Here is a 24,704-nt window from a genome sequence, read left to right on the forward strand (position 1 = left end):
GTTGATTAATAATTCACAATTATCTTAAATGTTAAATTCGGACCTAGAGAAAATTCACCACAATTGCTACTTAGGTAATTAATTAAACCTCAAAACACTTCAAAAACATCATGTAGAATGGTCATAACAGAACAAACAATAATGCTATGGCTCCCCCTGCTGTCTCAACAGGTTCATGTCATATAAACTAAAGTTACTCTCCAATATTTTAAGACAGTTAACCATAGTTTTGGTAATATTGAGTATTATTGTTTATTTAGCATTGGACTAGATCCAGCACTCCAATAGTTGAGATAATGGAGACTTGTATAATTTCAAGGATTTTATAACACTTAACCACATGCTGTATTTTTATTTTATGACTCCAATTGTGTGCTACCACAGTTTCAATCTGACATCCTGGAAATTAGAATCGGATGTTGACTGAGGATAAAAATAAAGTTATGTGGTTTTGTGCGTCTGCAATGACAGATTCATCTGCCTGTTTTTGCTCTTTTGCAGACTCAGTTGTGTAACTCTCCATTGTTCTTTGAAATGGTGCATAACAAGGTTAGCTACTCATTCACTCAAGAGGAAATGTGCGATATGGTGCACAACTAACAATACAAAGAGGCCAACGAACTAAGGAGTGGCTGTCATATTGCATATAGGTGATCTCACAGGGTGGTTGCTGCCAGTGTTGATGAGGTTTTCCTCAAAAATTAAAGATTAGAGAGATGAGGCTGCTGTTTTTAATCAACGCAACCACACACATTCCCAAGAGGTCCAATCACCCACAGTAAGTGAAATCACTTTGATGACTTTGCAAGCTTCGTGGCTATATACATGGTACGTACTGCATAGTATTTGGTGATCCACTTGATTTGGCCATCTTGCCTAATTTTAGCTTTGCTTTTACTTCAAAATACATCCTTGACAAACATAAAAATTTGTTAGCTAGTCTGAAAGTGATCTTGAAATGAGATAGCAAAAACTTCTCACATATACACCAAGTCACTGAATTTCCCTTTTCTGGTAGCATCCATGCCAATCCACTGCTTTACAAAACACTCCACAGACTTAGCATGTGAACTGCTAACAGCTAATGCTGTCGTGGCTAACAAATGCATATAGCCATAAAGCTTATAAACGGCCAACATTTAATATCCACCTTTCAAATATGAAGCAGGTGGATATTTCACACCAATGACGGGCATACAACCATGCCAGAGATTTAATGAGTTTGTACATGTTGAATTTTAACAAATACATTCATCGTTTTAGTTTTCTAACATTTGTTAGCTTAAACCACGATCGAACTCCAGGCCTCGAGGGCCGGTGTCCTGCAGGTTTTAGATGTGTCCTTGATCCAACACAGCTGATTCAAATGGCTAAATTATCTCCTCAACATGTCTTGAAGTTCTCCAGAGGCCTGGTAATGAACTAACCATTTGATTCAGATGTGTTGACCCAGGGTGGTATCTAAAACTTGCAGGACACCGGCCCTTGAGGCCTGGAGTTCGACACCCCTTGCTTAAACTATACATAAACAGAGCTGGATCTGTTAGAGCAGGGGTGGGGAACTCCAGGCCTCGAGGGCTGCTGTCCTGCAGGTTTTAGATGTCACCCTGGGTCAGCACACCTGAATCAAATGATTAGTTCATTACCAGGCCTCTGGAGAACTTCAAGACATGTTGAGGACATAATTTAGCCATGTTGTTGTTGTTAATAAGGCTACACATACAGAGACCTTTAACATTATGAGCAGAGGCCTTTATTGGAAAGACAGACTGTGGCTTCGCTGGACTCTCTAAGCAACCAGGTGTTTACATTATTGCCTAGAAAATACATCAAATCAGTAAGAGTGAAGAGTGTATTCTTACTGAAATATTATTACACACAGCACCAAAGTGCAGACGAACACATGAACACGTATGTAAGGAATAGAAGGGCTTCCTAGATTTTATGTGTCTGTGCTCACATAAGGGAGGCAGGATTCTATACAGAGGGAAATGTTGTGACGAGGTCGTGTCCCTCTGCTGGTCTCATTCTGGCACGAGCGTGGATCTCACAGTACAGCTGTCCCTCCACAAAGAAATAGCCCTTCTGTTTCAGGTTGACATCACAGTCAGAGCACACAAAGCAACCAGGGTGACGATATTTGTCCCGAGCTTTCACCACTGTCCCACTGAAGCATCAAAAACAAACCGATGTCAGGAGCAAAGAATATACGGCACTTAAAAAGTGGTACAGCTTCACGATAAAGCATAGAACCCAGTTACTGCTGTGCTAACTGTTTATAGGTTAAAAACACTGGTAGATGTACTCTAAACAGGCTCCAAGTGTAAAGACAATAGATGGACACAAACCAAAATAACTGGAACACTTGTTTTCCTGCAGTGCAACCTCAATGCGACTTATGTTTTTGCAACCAGAATAGTCGCCCTCTGCTGCCCATTTAAAAACACACAGGTTTAACAGACTTCTCTTTTCCCCAGTCCCAGAAGCTGTATCTATCTTTTGATAATGTATTGAGTTTCAAAATGTAAGACATTTGTGTTTCTAGCTGACATTCAGTGGCCACTTTATTAGGTACACCTTGCTAGTACAGGATTGGATCCGTTTTTTCCTTCAGAACTGTCTGAATTCTCTTTGGTACAGATTCAACAAGGTTTTGGAAGCATTTCTCAGAGGTTTTGGTCCATCAGACAGCTGCTGCACATCTATATTAGTAATCTCTGGTGATGGTGGAGGCCATATGAGTGCAGTGAACTTACTGACACATTCAAGAATCCAGTTTTTGATGGTTTGGCTGTGCGAATTAAATGACGCTGAGCCAGTACTGGTGGGCTGAAAGTGTGCCAAGAACACATCCCCCATACCAGGAGCCTGAACTGTTTGTACAAGGCAGGATGGATCCATTAATTGCTTGTTTATAACAAATTCTGATCCTACCATCCAAATGTTGAAGCAGAAATTGAGACTCGGACCAGGCATCATTTCTCCTGTGGTCCAGTTTTGCTGAGCCCATGTAAACTGCAGCTTTAGTTTCCTGTTCTTAGCTAATAGAAGTGGCACCCAGTGTGGTCCTCTGCTGCTCCAATCCATCTACTTCAAGGTTCGACGTGTTGCACGGTCACGTATGCTATTCTGCATAACTTGGTTGCATTGAGTTACCGTTGCCTTCATATTAGCTTAAAGCAGTCTGGCTGTTCTTCTCTGACCTTTGACGTCAACGAGGAATTTTCACAGAGAGAACTGCCGCTCGCTCGATATTTTCTCTTTTTTAGACCATTCTCTGTAATCCCTAGAGGTGGTTGTGAGGGGAAAATCCCAGTATATCAGCAGTTTCTGAACTACTCAGACCAGCCTGTTTGGCACCAACAACCATGCCTCATTCAGAGTCACTTAACTTTCCTTTCGTCCCCATTCTGATGCTCAGTTTTCACTTCAGCACTGTGTTACTGCCACTCAGTGCATTATTAGGCTGATTAGATTTTTGCATTAACAATGAGGTGAACAGGTGTACCTAATGAAGTAGCAGGTAAGCGCATATAATTTATGCAGCTTCTGCGATCTTCAAACGATGCTAGAGCCTCTGGGTGTACTGTGCTGGACTGTGCTGTTTCTGCATAGATGGTCTTAATGTAAATCGCAGATGAGTCGTTCTATTTTTACTCACACAATCCCATTCCCACACTTGTCACAGACAGGCAGTTTCTGCAGGTTTCCTGTGGGCGTAGTTGGTTTGGTCGTGGGTGCTTTTACTGTCCTGGTCACAATGGGGCGAGTGCCTGATCACATGAGAAAGAAACCACTCAACACAAAAACCCTGCGTGATCATAACACATACATGAAAAGAAAAACCACCGAGAAGGGGACAAAGCGGCATGAATGATCATTCATTTTGGGTCTTTGTTTTTTGTTTTTCAGCACATTATAAGTATTCTGCTAACAAAGGAAACACGTGGAAAAGTGCTTTTGTATTAATAATACTCAAAAAATAAGGAGAATGACATGTCTCGGGAACACACTGTGCAGCTTTAATAGGGTGTGATATGAGACATTGTCACAGTATTGCATAAATGATCTACTTACTTTCAGTCCTTTTTGTCCAAGTAAATCATAGTGTAATTTATTGAAAATGTATTAATGCCACAGGTAAGTCATCAACATGTAATTTCAGCTATGACTTTAAGCCAAAGGGTTTTTAGATCAATCCCTGGGCCCTTCTTCCAACCAGGGTTGAAAAAGATATGAAACCTTCAAATTTGTTCTTTATTTTTCTTACAGGGGGAAAGCTGAAAAAAAAAAAAGGTTTAAAAACTGCAACTTTATGTGAAAAAACAGCATCTCGTGAACTGAAAAGTGTTTGATGACAAAACTACTGCCTGTCAGTGTCACTACAACCAGGTGAGGACTGAAAAAGTGAGAAGAATTATGAATGAATTATGAATTGATTTTTTGAGGAAGAAATGCATAATTTAGGAAAGAGCTCACCATCACTGTCAATAAATTCCTGGAGGGCTTTGAAGGAGCCAGACTGCCGAGGCTCCTGGGGCTCCTCCTGGTCTTTCTGTAACATCCGGTAAACGTCAGAATCCTCAATGCTGGTTAGAGCTCTGGGACTGAGCAGTGCATCGAGACACACACAGAAAAACCCCATCAAATTCTTCTAACTGTAATACAGGAGTTGTCTAATGAAAGTTTCACCCATCACGCTTTAAAGTTGGTGTCTAGTGTGTGCAACAAATATGCGTAACCAGGTGACGATCATGCAGCATGATGGGTCAGCCTTACAAGGAGAAAATGGATGCGAGACAAAAATAATCACACGGATTTGATTAACGTACAATTTGAGCTGTAATTTAACCATAATTATGGTTTAATAAACAATGATCCCTTCCAGTGTACTGATAATGTGCTGCAGTGCTCGTGTAAATCAGTGTAGAAGTAATGCATGAGTGAGTGGCTTTGGTCGGATGTGATCAGTGTCCTATTCAGAAGTTGTGGTTGAGCCACAAAGAGATTCTTTCCTATATTCCCTAAGACACCGTACATCAAACAAGCTAATGAAATCCATATGACCGCATGGGAAGGCTGAAGGCTAACATGCTGTAGCACATCTGTGTGACTCACTGGACGGGTGATTCCAGAGGTGAGTTATGTAAAACGGGCAAAAACCAATTGGTGCAATAGTAGCTCTGTAGGATCTACAGTGGTTATTATTCATTCCTGTTGTTGTATTGCTGGATCCTTATCACTCAAATAAAGAGTTGCCATAAGAGAGGCTCCAGAGGAAAGTAATTAGTTAATCAGTTATTTGGTTAAATATTCTTAGGTCAGCTCAGTTATTTTCAACCATAAATGCCGTGCACACTCTTAAAAGTTTCCCCCATACTTAATAGAAGAGTAAACAGCTATTTGCTGTGTATAATTACAGCGATGCAATGATGTCCTTCGCAGAGGAAGAAGGCCTTAGTAAAGTGAGACTAAAAGCCAGAAGGCAAAAACTACTCCAGAGAATCAGCATGTGTACTCATTTCATTTAAGCTCATGTAAGAATTTCCACTTATGTTGGCTGTGGCAAAGTAGACACACAGGGCAAGTGAAGCAGAACAGCTTTACATTAGTTGGTTAAGTGGAGTACACAATGTGTACAAAAGTATTGTGAAACACCTGTTAGGCTTTGGATTCAGGTGCTTTCAACCACAGGTGTATAAAATAAAGCACCTAGCCATGCCGCCTGCCTTTACAAACATTTGTGAAAGAATCAGTCGTTCTAAAGAGCTTGCTGAATTCAAGCATAGTAGTGTAATAAGATGCCAGCTATGCACTTGCAACAAATTAGTACATGGAATTTCTTCCAAAATTAACTGTAAGTGATATTATTGCAAAGTGGGAGCATTTAGTAACCCTAACATCAAAGTGGCAGACCCCAAAGTTACAGAGCAGGGTTGCCAAGTGCTGAGGTAGTGCATAAAAGTCACCAACACACTGCTCACTCAATAGCTGCAGACCTCCAAACCTCCTTGTACATTAACATCAGCACTGAAACTGTGCGCTGGGAGCTTCATTGCATGGGTTTCCTGTTGGTGTAATGTGTTGGTGGCACAGTGTGGCATGCTGTTGTGCTAACACATGTGACATTTTTCTGTGTGTGTGAACCATTAGGCTTTACACTTACACACCTTTATATTTCTGAACATACCAACACAATGACTGATAGAAAAGTTCTAAGCAACAGGTTTTTAGCACTTAGTTTGTGTAATGTGGTGCTTTTAGAGAAACTAATGATTATTTGCACTGATCACCTCTCAGGCTTGTGCTGGACCAAGCCTCGGATCTGGCCCTCCATAGCATCCTGGATGTTGCCACTGGAGTAGAGGCCTATAGGCGTGTTGTAGGATGTACTGACTACCTGGCGCTTGTCATCAATATTCGCTGCTGCCACAAATGGCTGAGCTCTTCTATTGTGAGCTGTGCCAATTGGTTTATATTCCTGGTAGGAGAAGAAGGAAGCAAGGACACTACTGAAGCAGTAACAAGATATAAAGATTTAAGGCATCATAGCTACTAAACATACAGTCTCACAGACCTGCTGCTCTGCTTCCAGGTTTATTTTAAATGGGTGAGCTCTCCCGTCCTCCATGGCACGTGGAGTCCACAGTCTTGATTCGTTTCTGGAATTTAAAGGCAGATCCTGGTCAGAAGTTCACCATGATGAACTGACTGTTAAATGCCTGTTTTTGAAGCTTGTGCGCACATGTGAGTCTAATCCTGGCACATAAAACATCTAAACTGACCTTATATTTATGTCTTTCCTTAAGTACCACAGGCTACATATTTCTTTCACATTTCTTCCCACTGTTTTTCTTTTTTTGTAGTAGCAGTGGATATTATTATTATCATTAAGGGGTCAACACACAAAATGATTGCAGTAACAATCTGCATTACAGAATGTGGATACATTAGTCATGGATTTATACCTTTATAGTAAAGCGAACACCTGTGAAAATAGCTAACACCAAAAAAATCCAACTTCAAATTTAACTTAGAGTTGAATCAAAAGCGGAATGATCCAAAAAAAAGTTTTTGAGCATGTGTGTACTCCCGTTAACCTTTCAATGGTGAGACAGAGCTGATGAGTGGATTCCTTTATCTTGTTCTGAGCTTCACAATGCAGCATGTTTGTTGCTGGGACTCCCTCAATAGCCAGGATGACATCACCAGGGCACAGGTTGGCAGCAGATGCCTTACTGCCAGGAGTGATCTGGATGGGAGTCAACAAACAAGGCGAGCGTCATAGACAAGTGGATAACAAAAAAGAAAGGAAAAACAAATATCCATCCATTCTCTTCAGCTTGTCCTTATCAGGGTCGTGGGGTTGCTGGAGCCTATTCCAGCTGGCATAGGGTGAGAGGCAGGGTACTCCATGGACAGGTCGCCAATTTGCCACAGGGTTCACACAGTGACAGAGACAACTAATCACCAATTAACCTAACCCCACTGACTGCATGTCTCTGGACTGTGGCAAGAAGTCAGAGTACACGGAGTGAACCCATTCAGTTCACTGAAGGTTAGCCCAAATCCTCACCCTTCCACCACCGTGCTTGACTGTTGGTACAAGGTGTTTGTGCTGATATGCTGTGTTTGGTTTTTACTGAAAGTAGCACTTAACCTTTTTAGAGATAAGAGGCTTTCTCCTAATAACCCTTCCAAATAAGCCATACAGGACTTTTCTATATGCACTGCCATGAACTTCAATATTTGCTGTCCCAACTGAATCCTGTAGAGTCTAGGATGTAGTTGTTAGTAATTTTAGTGTTTCTCTGAAGATGCATGGCCCAACCTTGGGGTAAGATTTCTCCTGTGAAGATTAGCAGCTGCCTTAAATGTTTTTGACTTGTGAATAATGTTTCCCTGTAGAATGATGGACTTTGGAAATTGCCTTATAACCCTCTCCGGATTGATTGGCACCTGAATGCTCAGGCAAGCAAACTCCCAAAATTTCCTGATGATCAGTTAATCTGGTGAATTTGATCAGTAGCTCATGGCTGCTACTTAGCCTTTAAGCAATACAGGCGTACTTTCACAGACACAGTTCATCTGAGGGTGTATTTATCTAATTGTGAGTCCAGATAAATTTTCTCAATTTCCCGATATATAAAACCACAGGATTTAAACTGGGTGTGCTTTCATTTTACTGTGGCGGTCAGTAATAATGCAGGTAGCTCCATGAAGGACAAAGGATACTTTAACAAGCATATTCTATGGCCTTTTTCAGTTCCTAGACAGTGTTCCCTGGGAACACTAAATGGGGGAAAATCTTTAAGAAACACAACAACAAGTTTTTCACCAAGCAACTATTTCTGAAAATTATGGGAGTTAGACACTTTACTAAGACACAGCATTCATTAGCTAATTCCTAAATAGTCTGTCCAACGTCCAACTTTTAATTTCAGCAGCAGCTGTCTTCATTTGCTTGTCGTCCTACGATTTAACTAAATTTTCATATCAGTTTATTCCTCTCAGCTTCAGTGACAAACAAAAACATGCCCTCGACGAATTCAGGGATGTACGGCTGTAGCTTGTGGGGTCATGGGAAAAGTTTGAGACCAGAAGACCAAGTTATGCAGCGGAAAAGGTTGAAACAGCCTGTATTAGTATCATTATCAATAGAGGGAGTGGAAAATAAGCACGATATTTACGTCTGTATTAAAACTATTTCCTGTTTGTTGTATCATAGTTTGCTAACAATCATAACAAAGTTTTCTTTTCTCAAAAACATAGAAAACTTGGCATGTTTGAGCATTTAAATCCAGCTTAACTAGAGTCCAACTAGTGTAACTACTGTAGTTCTTTTCAACAACACCTTACATGAACGAGCAAATACATATGATATGCTTAAACTTATACATGCTTACACACAAAGACTTGAGTAAAAATAAAATCCCAACATATTCTGGTGATCTCATTTCCACGGTATGGTCGATATTCTTACAGGGATCGAAAGTTTAGCTTTATTACACAGAAACTCTGCCCTTGACTTGGATTCCCTCTGTACATTGCGTTTATACAGTCCACTACGTCCAGATGTTGCAGTGCTGTGAAAAGTCTGTTCTCCATCACTGGCACGTCATCTTTTAATACAGTACTCAGGGGCTGGGCCCCTTGTTTCTGTTCTCCTGCTTGGATCAAAGCTTTATAACCTCCCCCCCCACACACACACAAATTCAAAACACAATTCAGGCCATTGATGAGCTAAATCTATAAATTCAGCAGCTCGTGCACTCTCCACAGTAGCTGCTAACAGAGAGAGGTTGCTCTGGATGGTATGCATGTGTGTAAACTCTCCTGTCATGGAGCCAAAGTAAACACCGAGTGACAGCGTCCAGATGGTAATATGTATTCTGATGGTCAGGAAGTGACTGGAAAAAAAAGGAGCAAGAACTGCCAGAAAGCTACCAGGGTCACAGAGAGCCCCTCCCGAGGCAACATCAAACAGTACCCAAGATTTCCACTTTCGCCACACAGGGCACGACCTGTGCTCAGTCATATTGCATTACTGGACATTGCAGACTGAGCTACACCGAGATGTTACAGTGAAACTTAAATTAGGTCATCTGCCTATAAATAACAGCGGATAAAAGTGGTGAGGGGATGTCTCATGCTTCCAAAAGAGGGAGCGGTAATTTACAGTGCAGCATTTGTTTGAGAGCGCTGTCAGACTTTGTCTCGCTGCTCTCATGTCTGGATCGAGTAGGTACACAGCCATGCTTTTATTTTTTTTTCTTTAATTACATTCTTTTGCTTCCTCAGAGTTCAACTGTCATGTCAAACGTTTGTCTTTGTTTAAATTACAACCACCTGTCTGCCTTTTCTTTCTGCTTTTCTCCCGTCCTCCCTCTCTCTTCTCTTTTTACCTCCCTTGCTTACTCTAAAACTATTTTCTTAAGAGTCCAGGATAAAATAGGGGATGCAAGTAGCAAGACTGGGAATGTGGCAGGTTGAAGCTCGTTGTGAAGGAGTACCTCAGCCTCCTTGTCAGCTCTATCTTCATTTTTTTTGTTTGGACCGCTGGACTCTGATAAGCATATACAGTTGTAGTCTTAAAAATTAAGCCAAAGTAATGACATCATGGGAGTAGTCCTCTCACAGAGATCCTGCAGAGACACGTAATGCATGTTAGGCAATTGTTTCCATGTGCTTTACACCCCTCATGGAGACATCGCACAGAGATGCAGATCTTCATGGGTAAATCTGGAGTGGCGCCCATGTTACGGCCCCTGTGCGCTGAAGAAAAAGATGATTATCACTTGTGTTTACTTTCACCAGCTGGGAACACCAACGGCTCATGAAGGGGAGGATGTTCCTAACCAAAAATGGCATTGAACGGAGCGAGTCGAATCACTTGTGCTCTCAAATAAATCTTGTGGGTTCACTGAAGTAGCAGCTTTTTAATCTGCCCTGTAGCCATTTTTTTAATCATAGTTTTTTTTTGTTTTTGGGTTTGTTTTTTTTTAACAGTTGTCTCTGTTACAAATGCATTTGAGGATACAGCTTCTCATATTGCTGATCTCATATCGTTTCCGCTTCCCCTCTCTCTTAAATCTCAGCCTTCTTTCATCACTGTGCTCATACAGGCCTCTGAGTGTCCACTAACACAACAGGTGTGAGTTTACTGGAAAGAGCTGGTGGTTTGTGAGCTAAAATTGCTTTTGGTCAGTATTTCCTGAGGTCCCTCTCTAAATATAGATTCACATAACCCCATCATACATAACAGGATTACTGATCTCCATCTCTGGCTGACTCTGGGGATTCAGCCCACAGGCAAGTTTTAACACAGATGGAGAAAGCAGTGCTCATCGTCAAAATCCTAACTTTTGTATTTTGCAGTGATCAAAACATATATTTGGAGCGGTAGCCAATATAAATGCCTGTTAACTGTGTGCATCCTTTGAAATTCTTATGTGTTTTGTTTATTAGGCTTATGGAGTCTGAATTATTAAAAAGCTAAAAAAAGTTTTGATTTTGACCAATATGGAACAAAAATGCTAAAACCTCCAACTACAAGGGACCATGTAATCCCATTTAGAAATAATCCTCATCAAAGTAACAGTGACTGTTTTTCTTACTCACAGGCTATATGTTTAAAAAATATTGGATCACCTACACGTTACACCTACAGGAGGTATGAATGTCTGCAGTTGTGCAGTTAGAAGAACATCTCCTAAGCAACATGTTCAGCCCCACTCAGCAACTTGCGTGGCTGGCATTGCTGTGTTTCCTAAATGCTTCCACTTTGGAATAATACTTAAAGTTGAAGATATTAAAGTAGTCACCGTACTATGATCAAATTCACTGAGCTGAGCATGGCTGGGCACTTTATTTTATACGCCTGTGAGAATGGAACTGAAAACATCTGAAGTTATACTAAAAGTTTACATGAAGTCACCATTTTAAAGAGACTACAGCATAAATGACAGATTTTTCACCCATAAAGAAAAAGTTCACATCCCATTTAGGACATCTGTTTTGAGACTTTGCTTTTGACTGTATGATTAGGTTAGGTTTTGGCAGTAAAAGTTAGCTAGCTCTAAAAAAAACTAAATAGTTAATATAATCCTTTTTAAAATATAAATTACATACTGGAAAGCAACTTCTACCATCTACATCTAATGGCTTCTGTTTTAGATGTTGGAGGGCTTTATTGAAGTTTATTGAACTACTCGGTACTGTTAAAAAGTTTGCTAGTGTGTGAAAGAGTGGCAGCGAAGTTTCCTGCCTTTCCTTAGTATGCTAGGTGCTACACCACTGTTCGGAAGTTGTAGATAGGATTCCATAAATGAATGAAAAAACATTTTATGATAGCTCTGACTGATGCTTCAGAATAACAGTCTAAGCTTGCTGGTGGCAAAAACAAGCTTTTACTTTGACACAGATCATTGCTAAGTGGGATTAGCATGCTTGCCGGTTGTTGGTTTCTTGCTTATATTAGAAAGTACAAACATTTTGGTCAGAAATTATGTAGGTAAAAAAACATTTAGGTCCCCCAAATTAGAAGATACAAATAGGTTTGAAAAATACCTGAATTTCCTTTAAAAATGAGGCACTGGTTAGCATAGCCTAGCTTAGCGTTCTGAAAAGAAACGGACAGTTGGACTCTCTAAGTTTACCTGCACTTCCAAAACTTACTTATGCTATTTGCTCTCTCACACACGCAAACCACAAAAGCAATAATATAAAATTTATACTATTAGACTAGGGCCTGGTGACTTAAGGGCAGCGATATAAAGAGTCACTTAGTGAGGTTTGAGATATGATAGACCATCTGTTATCATATTTGTACTAAACTGACAACAACACCCAGTCACTTATTTACACTATTTATCTTCTTATCCAGCTTTGACCTACAAAATACATGAACATATTTAACATATTTTCAGAAACAGAGAATGTGACCTGTCCCATTTAATTTGGGCTAAATTTACAACATCATTATTGGTATCTGTGAGGATTCCCTTGTTAGTACTTCGTGTCAACAGGAAATACCTAATTTCTTCCAGGAAATTATCGTTTTCATCACTGATGACCCCATGAAGATAAGAGATTTTCCATTTTCTTGTCTTCTAAGTCCACCTCCAGTCAGTCATTCACTTGTCTAAATGACTTAATCTAGTTGGAATTTTGTTTTAGTATTTGCGAGTTATTTTTGTTTCTTCTCTCATCTTTTATCTCTCTCTGTGCTGTTGAGGATGACGAGCTGCCTGATGCTGTAAGCTGATCCAAAGTTGGTGTACTTTCTTCTCAACAGCTGCACTGTTCTAACAGACATTTCATAATGCTGCGCTCATCACTCCAGCGTCGACACTGTCTGTTCGTCCTGTAACGTGAGGAGGTTCACACAGGTTTGTCCAAACATTTGTTTAGATCATCGGCTTTAAATCGGTGATTATTCACACAGGCAGTGGGATTAGAGTATGATTTTGGAAATATTTTCCATGCTTCAAAATTTACTCAATGAGACATCCGTGTTTATGTGTGTGTGTGTGCACATATGTTGGATAACAATGCAAGCTGCTATTTGTATCTAAGCCTCTTGCATTTACTGCGGCACAGGTGCAAGCTTCATACCACACCAGAATGTTTCTAGAATGAATCGTCTGGAAGCACAATGTTTACCCTAAAGCTATTTGAAAAATGCACTGGGATTTAAAGAACTACTTAAAAAACAAAAAACTGGCAAACTGATATCACTTTGCTTCTGTTCTTATAATGCAGACATTATGCTACTCACTCACTCACCCTGGAGATGGTCAGGGGCTGGTTGAAGTCCTTTCCTCCTGTCAGACGAAAGCCCCAGGGGGCCGGCCCATCCAGCACCACGTTAAGTGGCATGACCCTTTAAAGTCTCCCTGCTGTTTTGACAGCAGCACAGACACACTGCACACTGTGGGGATCACAGTTAAAGAGCAGTGGAATATCAAAGTGATGGAGATTTTGAACCAAGTGAGGGGGTCAGGGGGAGGAGGATGGACAGCTCCCGCCCCGTGAGTGAGGTAATTGGTCAGATTTTGGGAACTGACTCTCAAGTCTGTCTGTACTAATTCTGTTTGAGCATGTCTCGATGCTTCTTTTACAGTACTATTCCTCCTCTCCGAATAGAAGCCAGTGTTTGTCACGAGGATGAGGTAAAACCAAAGCATTGCTTGTTTTACTCATAACCAGTTCTGGCTCAGTAACTGCTTACCTAAATGAACTCGTGTCCACACACAGACTGAAGATGTAAACCAGCTTCTGTCAGAAGCCAGCCCCCACTAATGCTTCTCATCCCCGGGCAGCTCGAGGTCTGGCTGGCCTCCTCTTGCTCTGGTTGATGGGTCCTGCTGCTCCTGTCCTTATTTGGTCTGAAGGCAAAGCTTCTCTCTGAGGCCTTGGAGGTCTCACAGGCACATTCCAGTCACTATTGATTTGGAAGGGACCCAGGACTCTCACTCCTAGCCGAGCTTGATAACAATCCAGCTCTGACTTGAAGTTTTTTTTATTGTGTTTACAGCAGAAACCGGGCTTTGTCTACTCTATTAAACCGAGCCATTTTTCATGTCTTTAAAGACTTCTTCTAGGCCAAAATCTGAATTCGCTCTTTGCGATCTCAGGAATTTATTTTTCAGCCAATACAGAATTTTCTTTGCTCCCCTTTCATATCTGCATAGTACAATTAATAAGTTAAAATAAATAAAATAAATAAATAAAAACATCAAATGGTCCATGCCTGTGAGTAAAGCATGCTAATCTGTGTCAACAGTGATAGCCATTTAGCCTGAGCAGGGAGCGGCTTCATCATGTAAATGTGCCATTATGAATCCACACCACAAACTCCACCATCGGCCTTGAAAACCCTTTCCCACTTGCAGTATTTCAGCATAGATCAGATTCATGGTTTGTTTCTGTGGTTGCCATGACATGGAAGCACTCGTGTTTCAACATTTCTTTCTCTCTGGACAGAATTAACAGGCCGTAACAGTAAGAGTACAGATCTAGGCATCCATTCTCTGTAACACCAAAACCATATTTAGCACACGTGTAGCATTCAAGTACATAAGCATATAGGCATTATATGAACTTTATGTTTACCTTGCTTTACCTGAGGAATGGAACAGTTATATATGTCATGCAAGTTTAATGCAACATAGATCAGGACTGTTCTACTGGTTCAATGTGTGCTGAAGCTTGGTCAAAAATTCAAAACGTGACTGAAGCCAGGACTCTGCTTGTTTGCAGACCCACTGAAAGAGCTCTCCTTATTTATCCTTTATTTATTCTTGTTTTCAAGTCTGCCTAGAGGATCCGTGCATATGGTGGATTGTAGCCAGAGTGTCGCGACAAACTGCAGGGCACACGTTCCCCTCCTGATGGTGAAATTTACATCGCTTGGACTGAAGCGGACCTTCCACACTCGCAGACACCGACTGCTGTTTCTTTGCTTCTTCGCAAAGAATTTGTGACCTTTTGCAAAAGTTTTGTTTGTAAGAACAAAGAAATGTCCTTGTAGCTGAGAGCCAAAATACTGAGATGGTTTACTTGAACATGCAGCTGCCTTCTTATTGGCACACGACGGCCTTTTACTGCAGATTGGCTTCCTCTACTGGCTCCAAAAGAGAGTCAATCCCTGTAGACTCCTGTATTAAAAGATTGCCTCTGTGGTTGGGGATTCAGTTCAGTGATTTTACGTCACCTGAAGTCAACTGGATTGAAATGGATGTTTGAATTCTTTTTGTGGCACTGACACCACAAACACTTGCCTGGGTGCAGGTAATGGCATTACGTGCCCTGCTTTGAGTTCCAGTCTACAAAATTTGTGTTTTTAGTCAGCTAGCACTAGTTAGCAGGTACTCGTGTCCATCTAAATTATATATCCTACCTTTAAAGCTAGGGCAGACAACAATAAAATAATTCAAGTATAATGAAGTACTCTGAGAGGGAGCGACCCCCAAAAGAAAAGCGTCCGACACAAGATTTCTCCAACCACATGGCTTTCCACCAGTTATACATTGGTCGTTTCCAGTAGTCGTGTATACGTTGTAGCAGTTTACTGTCACCAGGGGGCAATGTCAGTAACAATCGGTCTGTTGGTCCTTTAGCTTAGTGTCTACTGAGAATAGGGCTGAAGTAATAATAGACAAAGACCAAGTGAAACCAAGTGTTAAAAACGGTTTAAACGGTTGTTCTCTGCAGGTGCTTCCTTTGCTTTTCATGCTGATCTTTTGATGTTTTACGTTTTAATGATTGGGGAAAAACCCTTAATGGTGAATTCTGACGTCACTCGCGTTCGTATTCCAGCCCACATTTCTATCAATCAGCTTTCAAACTATGCTTAATGTGAGCACCTAAGAACATCTGTGTAGGTTTTATACCCAGAACTTTTCACTCTGTTCAGTCAAATACCGATGCAAACTGCCAAAGACACGGCATCATGAATTTACGCCTCAGTGTAATGTGTTTAGCAGAGGATTTTCACCTGGGAAATCAGTTTTTAAATCCTGCTTGATGTCAAAAGTGAACATTAATTCATTGTTTTAGACTTGCGTGTGTCCTGTGACCTTCTGGTAGGAGAGGATTTATCCCGGGGAATTTTAGATTCCTGCCTATGGCACCTGAGATTTTCATTTCAGGTGGATGACATAATCTTTTTCTGTTGAGCTCAAAGAAAAAAAAATGTTGGAATATTTGATCTACCAGCTGGATTTTATTAGCAATACAGCCCCTTAAAATCATCCAACAAGTCCTACGATACTGTAGAAATACTCAGGTCCAAGAGTGTGCATTGAGTTCAATAATAACATGAATAACATAAGATTTACACTTTCATACATGTATAAACATATCAGTAATCAAATTCATCTCCTTGCTTCGAATTTCTTCTTACGCTCGTATCAAAGGCAGACAGAGGGCCTAACGTTTAAACACTGAACACTTTGTATGTTGTCTGCACACTTTCATACACGTTCTAAACTACATATGCATAAATTATTCTTTTTGTTTTTGCATCACAGGTTTACATATACATGGCTATTAAATTAGTGAGCTGGATTTAAGGCAGCGATCACCAACTCTACTCGGTCTACCTACAGTAAATTCACTTTAAATACCCCACCAACGTAAAAACGACGAACTGGAGCAAAGAAAATCCTACGAGCCCGGCTACACGAGACGTTCTCAGAAGAATGCGGGTTAGCACCACTGATGATGCGAAATGGAAAGAAAGAGGAAACCAAATGTGATGGTGGATGAGAAAAAGCCGACTTTATAAAGCAAGTGGATGTTGGCCATTTTACAGCTCACATACAAAAACAAAAAAGGCTTACAAAAACACGTCACGCTCACACTCGCACACAGTGAACTCACGCCGGCTGAAATGGTGAATGACAGAGAGTGACGTGAAGGACAGTGAATGATAAAATATTTTAAGGTGCTTTTACATCGTTTTGTTGTCAGTGTCCATTCTTTGTGAAGAAAAAAACAAAACAGAGATCAGTTACTGAGAACAACACGCTAAGATGAAAATTGCCAATCATTTCACAACAGTACACACATGAGTAATGACACACTACCCACTCACTCTGACAACAGCTATAAAAGATCCAACAGCAGTTCTGTGATTTCCAAAGGTTTTCATAATTCCCATCCTGTATCCGACTTAAATAAATTCATCATAAAACAACATTAAGTTCTTTTTAGCCCATTAACCATTGCGTTTTTGTTTTTCTGTAATCACTCAGAACCTGGACATTGATTAATGATGACCATAAAATAACAATCATTCAAATGTAAGTTAGGTACTGTTAAAATATGCTTAAAAAAAACAAAAAAAAACAATGTGGTGCTCCGTTCTTTCTAAAAATCATCGTATAACACAGTGAGACCAGCCTTCGTCTTCTAATAAATATAATACCTAAAAAAGGTCAGTAACCTTTCTGCATACACTTTCAACACACTCCTCTCCCCCGAAGCCAGGCGCAGTCAAAATGACCTCTGCTGTGTAAAATCTGAAGTGAGGTTAAAAAAATAAACCAAAGAGATTGTTTGTGATCAAGTTCAGTAAAAGTGCTTCAATTCTAACGTGAAAATAACTGAACAGCAACAACGTGTTTTCTAATCTCGAGCTAAGTCTGTGATAATGTTTTTCTTCACGTCTCCAGTATTTAAACTTATTGTTCATTTTATTAAATAATATCCCCCAAAGTAAAACAAAAAACCCTTTGCTGAACCATCCTTTTACCTGGCATGATGATGCAACACGTTGGCTCCTAATTTGCCAAAACACATCTGGCCTCCTGACACAATACTGCTTTCCTTTAACACTCTCTGCACTAAATCTTTGTGGAGATATCTGTAAATAAACACTGAAGTTAACTATAAGTGATTTAAATTTTGAGTTACTGCAGAAAAAAAAAGGTATTCTTGGTGATCTTAATGTCCTTAAACAACTGAAACAGAAAGGAAAGCATCACTGCAGATATACTTCCGTTATTGTCAAAAGTCAAAGGTCACTGGGTGCAGCACAAATCTTCGGTTCTCCATAATAGAAAAATAAGGGTAAAAAGATAAGTTTAAAAAATGCGTTATTACTTTATAGAAGTCTTCCATTAAAGATGGCTAGTTAGAGCTAAGTATTTTGTCTGTGTGAAGCTGACAAGCCACACACATACACGCAAACACAAACGTGTGCTGCAGGTCTTTGTTGATGTCCTGCGGGTGCTGTGCTGAGGAGGGCGATGAACGGGTCATAGAAAGGGGCGGGGTCAGCGGGAGTTTGGAATCATTATAGCTGCTTCACGTAGTTTCCTGGGAAGGTTCCAAACAACTTGCTCCTTCGAGAGGTCCCTTCACAAACACAGAACAATGAAAGGAAACTGTCAGGGCTGAAACACGACTAAGGCACAAATGTCAGCTGTAGTCTAGAAATCTGCCAACTGTGGAGATTCAGAGCTAAACCAACATTTAAGCAAGTTTAATTTTTGAAAAACTGACAAAAACAAAGAAATGACACTTAAACTGTGCTCAGCTGTGAGGCACACGGTTGTTTTGTCTTCTCCCACAGTCAGTGCTGACACCATACTGACATCTAGTGGTGTGTCTAGTTTTTCTACATTTTTATGCTTTAGTTTTCCTCTATTTTTTAGAAGGTTTTAGGTTCAGTTTGTCTTTACACCCTGACTCTAGGCATTAAATTAAGGAAGGGGTCCAAAGTTGGTGTTCTCAAATCACATTAATTTCATGGTGTGACACAACAGCGCAGAATGAGACTATATGAGATTTTCTCTACAATTTCACCATTCAGTCCATTGTAACTGACTAAACCTTTAACTCATATATTAGTAATGGTTAAAAAGCTAGAAGCTGGCACAAAAATAACAGGAAAAAACAACAAACAAAAGCACAAAATGCACTGTATAAAGTGTAAAAGTTCATTGAGGTAAATTCTGTGATTTTTGTGAGTATCTATATAATTATATTGAATGATTTGATATATACAGTGGTGGACAGAGTAATCAAATTCCTAATTTAACTGAAAGTAGTTCAGCACTTTATTGGAGTCATTATCAAGTTAAAACATTAACTGTATTTATTTTCTTCTTATTTGCTGATACTCGACTAGAAACACTCATTTCTTGGGGCGATCATGGCTAAAGAGTTGGCAGTTTGTCTTGTAATCGGAGGTTGCCGGTTCGAGCCCCGGCTCCGACAGTCTCGGTCGTTGTGTCCTTGGGCAAGACACTTCACCCGTTGCCTACTGGTGGTGGTCAGAGGGCCCGGTGGCGCCAGTGTCCGGCAGCCTTGCCTCTGTCAGTGTGCCCCAGGGTGGCTGTGGCTACAATGTAGCTTGCCATCACCAGTATGTGTGTGTGTGTGAATGGGTGGATGACTGAATGTAGTGTAAAGCGCTTTGGGGTCCATAGGGACTAAGTAAAGCGCTATACAAATACAGGCCATTTACCATTTTTTTACCACTTACTCTCACAACTTCCTTAATTCTTTGTTGCCATTATGACATCAACAATCTGCACACTGCAGCAGAAATCGAGACTCTGACCAACACTTTTTCAATCTTCCGATGTCCGACTTTTCTGAGCCCATGTAAATGGTAGCATCGGTTTCCTGTTTTTAGTTCACAGGAGTGGCTCCCTGTATGGTCTCCTTCTGCTCTGTGCATTCAGAGATGCTCTTCTGCATAATTTGGTTGTAATGAGTGGTTATTTAAGTTACTGTTGCCCTCCTCTTAGTTGGAAACAGTCTGGCCATTTTCCCCTGACCTCTGGCATCAACACAGCATTTTCATCCAGTGCATCAACGCTTACTGGATATTTTCTATATTTCAGGCTGTTCTGCAGAGATGGTTATTTGGGAAAATCCTGTAAATTTTCATCAGGTCCTCCTGATCATTACTACATGCCTAAATTCATTGAGATGCTGCCACGTGACTGGCTGATCAGATTTTATACATTTATATAAGAGGCAGGCAAGTGTAACAATATAATTATACCACTTTATACACTTTAGTGATAAACTCACTTTTAGTTCATCATGTGTTTGGCTCAATGCGTTTTATATTTCTATCTCTATTACTTTTGTTAGCTGATGTCTGTTCATCTTACCAACAAACCAGCCATCATCGCACTTCTCCATCACATCAACGATGTCTCCCTCCCGCAGCTCCAGCTCATCCTCATTGCGAGGCATGTAGTTGTACAGCGCCTGGTACCTGGGTTGGAAAAGATTTGATTTTTATTCTTTGGCAAGTATTTCTTCACTGTCAAGTACGGCTAATTGAAACTGGATGGGTGCAGTTGTTTTGATTACAGTTAATGCCACACACACACACACACACACACACACACACACACACACACACACACACACACACACACACACACACACACACACACACACACACACACACACCTTTTAAAGCACAGGGAAAGATGTTAATAGCAGTTCAAAGAAAATCGTACTACTTACGGGTCTCCTCCACCGTGGAGTGCATCCTGTACTGACCGCTGAGTTTTAGGGACAAAAAGAGAAACACAAATGATTAACACAAATTTGTGTTCTGCCATTTGTGGAGTTTTTGTTTAGTGTTTGAGGAGAAAAGATTTTAGCAAGTTTTTTGCTCTAAGATACTTTTGATTTTTATCTTCTCAGAAGGTAAAATTATAAATCATCATATGACAAAAGAACAAAAAGAAATGAACCAAAAAAAGCATACTGTAGCACGTTATCAGTCATGAATGATTTGGTTATTTCCCAACATCTCCATCCTGCACAGAGACAGGAGTGCACTATGAGCATGGTTGAATGAAGACATGCCCCCCTACCCTTCGACCTCTAACGGGTGACAGATAGGACCTCCGGGACAAGATGGGGCTACGAGGAGGTTTACCACCAACAATTGGATCCTGCTTAACAGGCAGAAAGACCAGAAGCAACACACCTATAATCTTTAACAGTAACCAACAGCAACCTCGACTCTGAGCTCCACACACAGACAGAGAGTCTAAAGACATGCTGTAAAACATCATCAACGTGCTGATGCCAATAAAAAGCCTCCTAATCACAACACAGTACAGTTACAGCTCACAACTCTATTAACAGTTATTCAAGCATGTATTCTGCTGCCCCTAAAATCATCAGCTTGGTACTTACATGTTAACATATAATGAGAATTAGTGCCTGAAACTAACAGTACTGCTTGTATTGCATCTATAAATCTGTTTATAAATTGTAATTAATCTTTGATATATATAACCAATCAGTTACTTCTCAATTCACTTCACGTCTTAGTAGTTAGAGAAATACACTATTATGAGAGTTCTTATCATCCTCATCACCACAAATCAACGGCATACTCGTTACATGCCAGCTTTACCTTCACCTTAGGCGACCTACGTCCTTGATGTGGTACAGTTGGGGCAGTGGGGGGACAGCGCTGAGTGGAGGGTGGAGGGGCAATGTTAGCGGGAGGAAGGGGAAAATTTGGCTCTGAGGTGGGACATGTCGTGACGGGACTAGAAAGAAAAGGAGAGCTTGAGGGGTGAGAGACAGACCGCTGAGAGGGATCGTCTGGAGGGAAGTGGAGGGGAGGTGGTGAGACAGATGGAGAAACTGGAGGCAGCGGTGACATTGTGAGCTGAGGAAGGGACGGAGGACGAGGGGAGGCATGGTCACAGGGAGGAATGACACTACGATTGTGCTGCTGTTGTGTGTGGGAGAAAGAGGATGAAGGGCAAGCAGAGGAAAAAGAAGTGGGAAGCAGGGAGGTCACAGGGGGTGGTATGGAGGGGGAGGAGAGACCAGTGTGGGGAAACTGAGTAGATGGAGACACTTCAGCCTATGGGGTAAAGACACACATGTGAATACTAAAGTGTAATCACGGGATGAGCTGTTCTGTTTGTGATTTACTAAACCCCAGACGGGACATGGAGGAAAGTAAAATATATAAAAAAAAAACAAAAACAATCTTGTGATAAGCATCCTGATTAACAAAAATATATCCACTAGTTTCCACTGAGTATGAGATGTTTCCAAAAAATCTTGTGATCAGTGTTGAATGGAAATAAGAACAGAAGACTATAATGCGCCCTAGACTAAGTGATAATAATAATAATAATAATGTATCATTTTTTAAATCAGGTGCCAAAAATAATACAGTTAAAAAAAACTGGAAAGAGAACTCAAGTGCCTCTTGAATTCAGCACTGCTTCTTGTTTCCTACTGTTACACTAAATACACCCCCCCCCCCCCAAGAAAAAACAAAAAAACAAAAAACAAAAAACCCTGGGTGTACTGCACCTACAGGAGCTGCTCGGCCATGGAAACCAATGCCAAGAAGCTCCTGGTGAGTTTTTATACTGATGTTAATGCCAGAAGAGGTTTGGAGCTCTGCAGTTAATGAGTCAGTATAGTGCTAGTGACTTTTACGCACTATGCGCCTCAGCATTTTGCAGTCGCGCAAGCAGGAGATGGGAGAAAACAAAACAAAACATAAAAAAAGAACGATGGGACACACTTGCTAATTTTGGCAGGGAATGACATCATACAGTATATTGACTTAATTCCTCAATGTCCCTTCTAAGGCCCTATAGCATTTCCAAACTCAACAGATGTAGTGCACACCATGCTGTACCTGTGGGCTGTGCATCTGATTTAAAACTCTAACATCCTGCTCTTTCTCACTTCTAGCGTCCTCATCTTCTTCAATGAACAACTCAGTGTATTCCTTTGCTTGTACTGACGGTGGTCTATGTGAGTCAAAACGTTGCCCATTCACATTTTTTGACTGCTCTCCCCACGAAACACAAAGGGGCTCCACTGTTACAGGCTTGTGAAGCTGCACCGCTAACTGAAAGCTGCCTGTCGAGTTGCTTGCAGGAGCGACCGCTGGGGGCTTTACGTCCGACTGATGGGATTCTTCCGCTTTTAATGGGAAGAGCCTGCTTTGGGACTTTTTGGTCAGCTTAGCTGCTGAAGAATCTACTGGAGATGATCTCAAAACATCACCATCATCTGTGCTGCTGGAACCATCCAAAAACATGCACAACAGCTCATCATAAGGGTCTTTGACTTGCAGTTTAGTGTCTGGGGTTTCCCTGCTTTTGTTTACTCGTACTGTGGATTTGTGCTCTTTTGCAGGAGGTGTGGCTGATTTTATCAGCTCTGACAAAACCTCAGGCGCAGTAATTCCTAAGTTTGAGTCTTCCTCAGTGATATGTAGTCCTCTGCCACAGTTATATTGAAATGAAGAGTCAGGCAGTGGAGAGGTTAATGATCTGTCTGGAGGAGGAGGAGTAGGGGGGGAGATGGGTGAGACAGCTGTGGTGTGACCTAAACTGAGGTTTGCCTCTTTAAAAGTGGGCGTTCTGGAAAATTCTTTGCAGGTTGTGGTTGCTAGAGATGACAAGGTGAAACTTTTTTGTGGCAGTGCAGATGAGAGTGCTTTGGGCTCTTGAGCCTTTAGGAGAGATGCAAGGTCAGAGGGGAGAGGAGGCGGTGTGGGCGGCAGAGGGGTGTTCGTGAGGGAGCGAGCTTGAGTGGATGCTGACGGCTCCACTGTGAGGGACAGCCACTCGGTGGTGATGGCTTGCAGGTCAAGGCTTCTCAAAGAGGGGTGAGGGGAGGGGGGTTTGTGGGTGGTGGGTGGTGGAGGTGGATGATAGAAAGGCTCCATGAAAATAAAGCAAAAAAAGAAGGAACAGTGGGTGATTTATGAAACTAGAACAGAGACGTGCTGTGTGTTTTTATGTACGTTTGGACTCTTCAAGGTAGAACAGAAGACTTACTTATTATAGTTAAAGTATTCACTAATTACTAGACTACCGTTACACCAGAGGGAAGTTTTGGATCTTTATTTTCTTTTTATTTGGGGCACAAGTTGATAACCAACAGCTTTTTTTAAGATGAAGAAATACCCCCCAAAATCACATCTTAATGAATTTATGAAGCCCCTGAAAGAGATGCATTATTTGCATTATTGCACTGTCGTACAGTCAAGTAAAGTTTATTTAGAGCGCATTTGAAAATAATCAGTGTCCTCTGTAAATAAACTTTGACTGTACAACTGTGCATACATTCCATACAGCTGTGAGGAAAACTGCATAAAACAGGAAATAAAGAGACCAGCTTCACACAAACACGTGATTTTAAACAGTAAAAATGTAAAATAAACAATAATTAGGCTCTGATTACTTATAATTTTGATAAAATAAATTATAAAAGCCAAGTCCAAGTATGTCTTAATCACTATCTTCAAGGCACAAATCTGAACTGAAGCTGCTCTATTGTTTTTTGTGGCTTGACGAGTAAGCAGGCTCTAGACTCTCTTACCTTGACGGGTGTGGAGCTTGGTGTCCTGTTGCTGGGGTAACCATGTGGATCTATGTGATGGGCGGAGCTTTTGGATGGAGATCGCTTGACAAGGTCAACGTAGGACACAGGAAAGATCCCCTGTTTGGTTGTGTCTGGGATCTTCCCCTCATACCAATTCTGATCCACCTGCCTTATCACAATCACTCTCTCACCCTGCACACATCAGACACACCCAACAACACACAAACAAGGCACTTAACTGCAAATCAGGAACGGTGGAATGAACAGGACCCCACAGCAGGTCCTCTCACACTTACTTAAACCACAATGTGGCTTTTTTCCCCATGTAATTTTACATC

At 41.0% G+C, this 24,704-nt stretch overlaps 2 protein-coding genes across 13 annotated transcripts in view; both read right to left on the minus strand.

The window, feature by feature from the left end:
• Nucleotides 1-1,730: 1,730 nt before the first annotated feature.
• On the minus strand, nucleotides 1,731-13,472 carry LOC134628507 (PDZ and LIM domain protein 3-like). Its single transcript, XM_063475197.1, has 7 exons — nucleotides 13,288-13,472; nucleotides 7,101-7,252; nucleotides 6,578-6,662; nucleotides 6,294-6,481; nucleotides 4,480-4,607; nucleotides 3,662-3,773; nucleotides 1,731-2,167 (listed from the first exon to the last, which is right to left on the minus strand). Exons 1-7 carry the CDS (start codon nucleotides 13,378-13,380, stop codon nucleotides 1,978-1,980), a joined length of 948 nt encoding a protein of 315 aa, XP_063331267.1. The 5' UTR covers nucleotides 13,381-13,472; the 3' UTR covers nucleotides 1,731-1,977.
• Nucleotides 13,473-16,760: 3,288 nt separating this feature from the next.
• The window catches only part of sorbs2a (sorbin and SH3 domain containing 2a), a 61,035-nt gene continuing 53,091 nt past the window's right edge, over nucleotides 16,761-24,704 (minus strand). For all 12 annotated transcript variants that reach the window (XM_063475980.1, XM_063475981.1, XM_063475982.1 and 9 more), the window contains 4 exons: nucleotides 24,364-24,558; nucleotides 20,503-20,540; nucleotides 20,139-20,245; nucleotides 16,761-18,366 (listed from right to left, as the gene is read on the minus strand). In XM_063475980.1, the coding sequence (XP_063332050.1) occupies nucleotides 18,305-18,366; nucleotides 20,139-20,245; nucleotides 20,503-20,540; nucleotides 24,364-24,558 (402 nt within the window). In that variant the 3' untranslated portion in view covers nucleotides 16,761-18,304. The remainder of the gene's footprint in view (nucleotides 18,367-20,138; nucleotides 20,246-20,502; nucleotides 20,541-24,363; nucleotides 24,559-24,704) is intronic.

This window comes from Pelmatolapia mariae, linkage group LG6 (genome assembly GCF_036321145.2).
Source record: "Pelmatolapia mariae isolate MD_Pm_ZW linkage group LG6, Pm_UMD_F_2, whole genome shotgun sequence".
Classification (NCBI taxonomy): Eukaryota; Metazoa; Chordata; class Actinopteri; order Cichliformes; family Cichlidae; genus Pelmatolapia; species Pelmatolapia mariae.

Coding starts and splice junctions, on each gene's coding strand:
- LOC134628507 (XM_063475197.1), bottom strand. CDS start 13,380: ATGCCACTTAACGTGGTGCTGGATGGGCCGGCCCCCTGGGGCTTTCGT. Junction 6,663..7,100: donor CTCTGTCTCACCATTGAAAG/GTTAACGGGAGT, acceptor TTTAAATTCCAG/AAACGAATCAAGACTGTGGA. Junction 3,774..4,479: donor GGAATTTATTGACAGTGATG/GTGAGCTCTTTC, acceptor TCATGTGATCAG/GCACTCGCCCCATTGTGACC.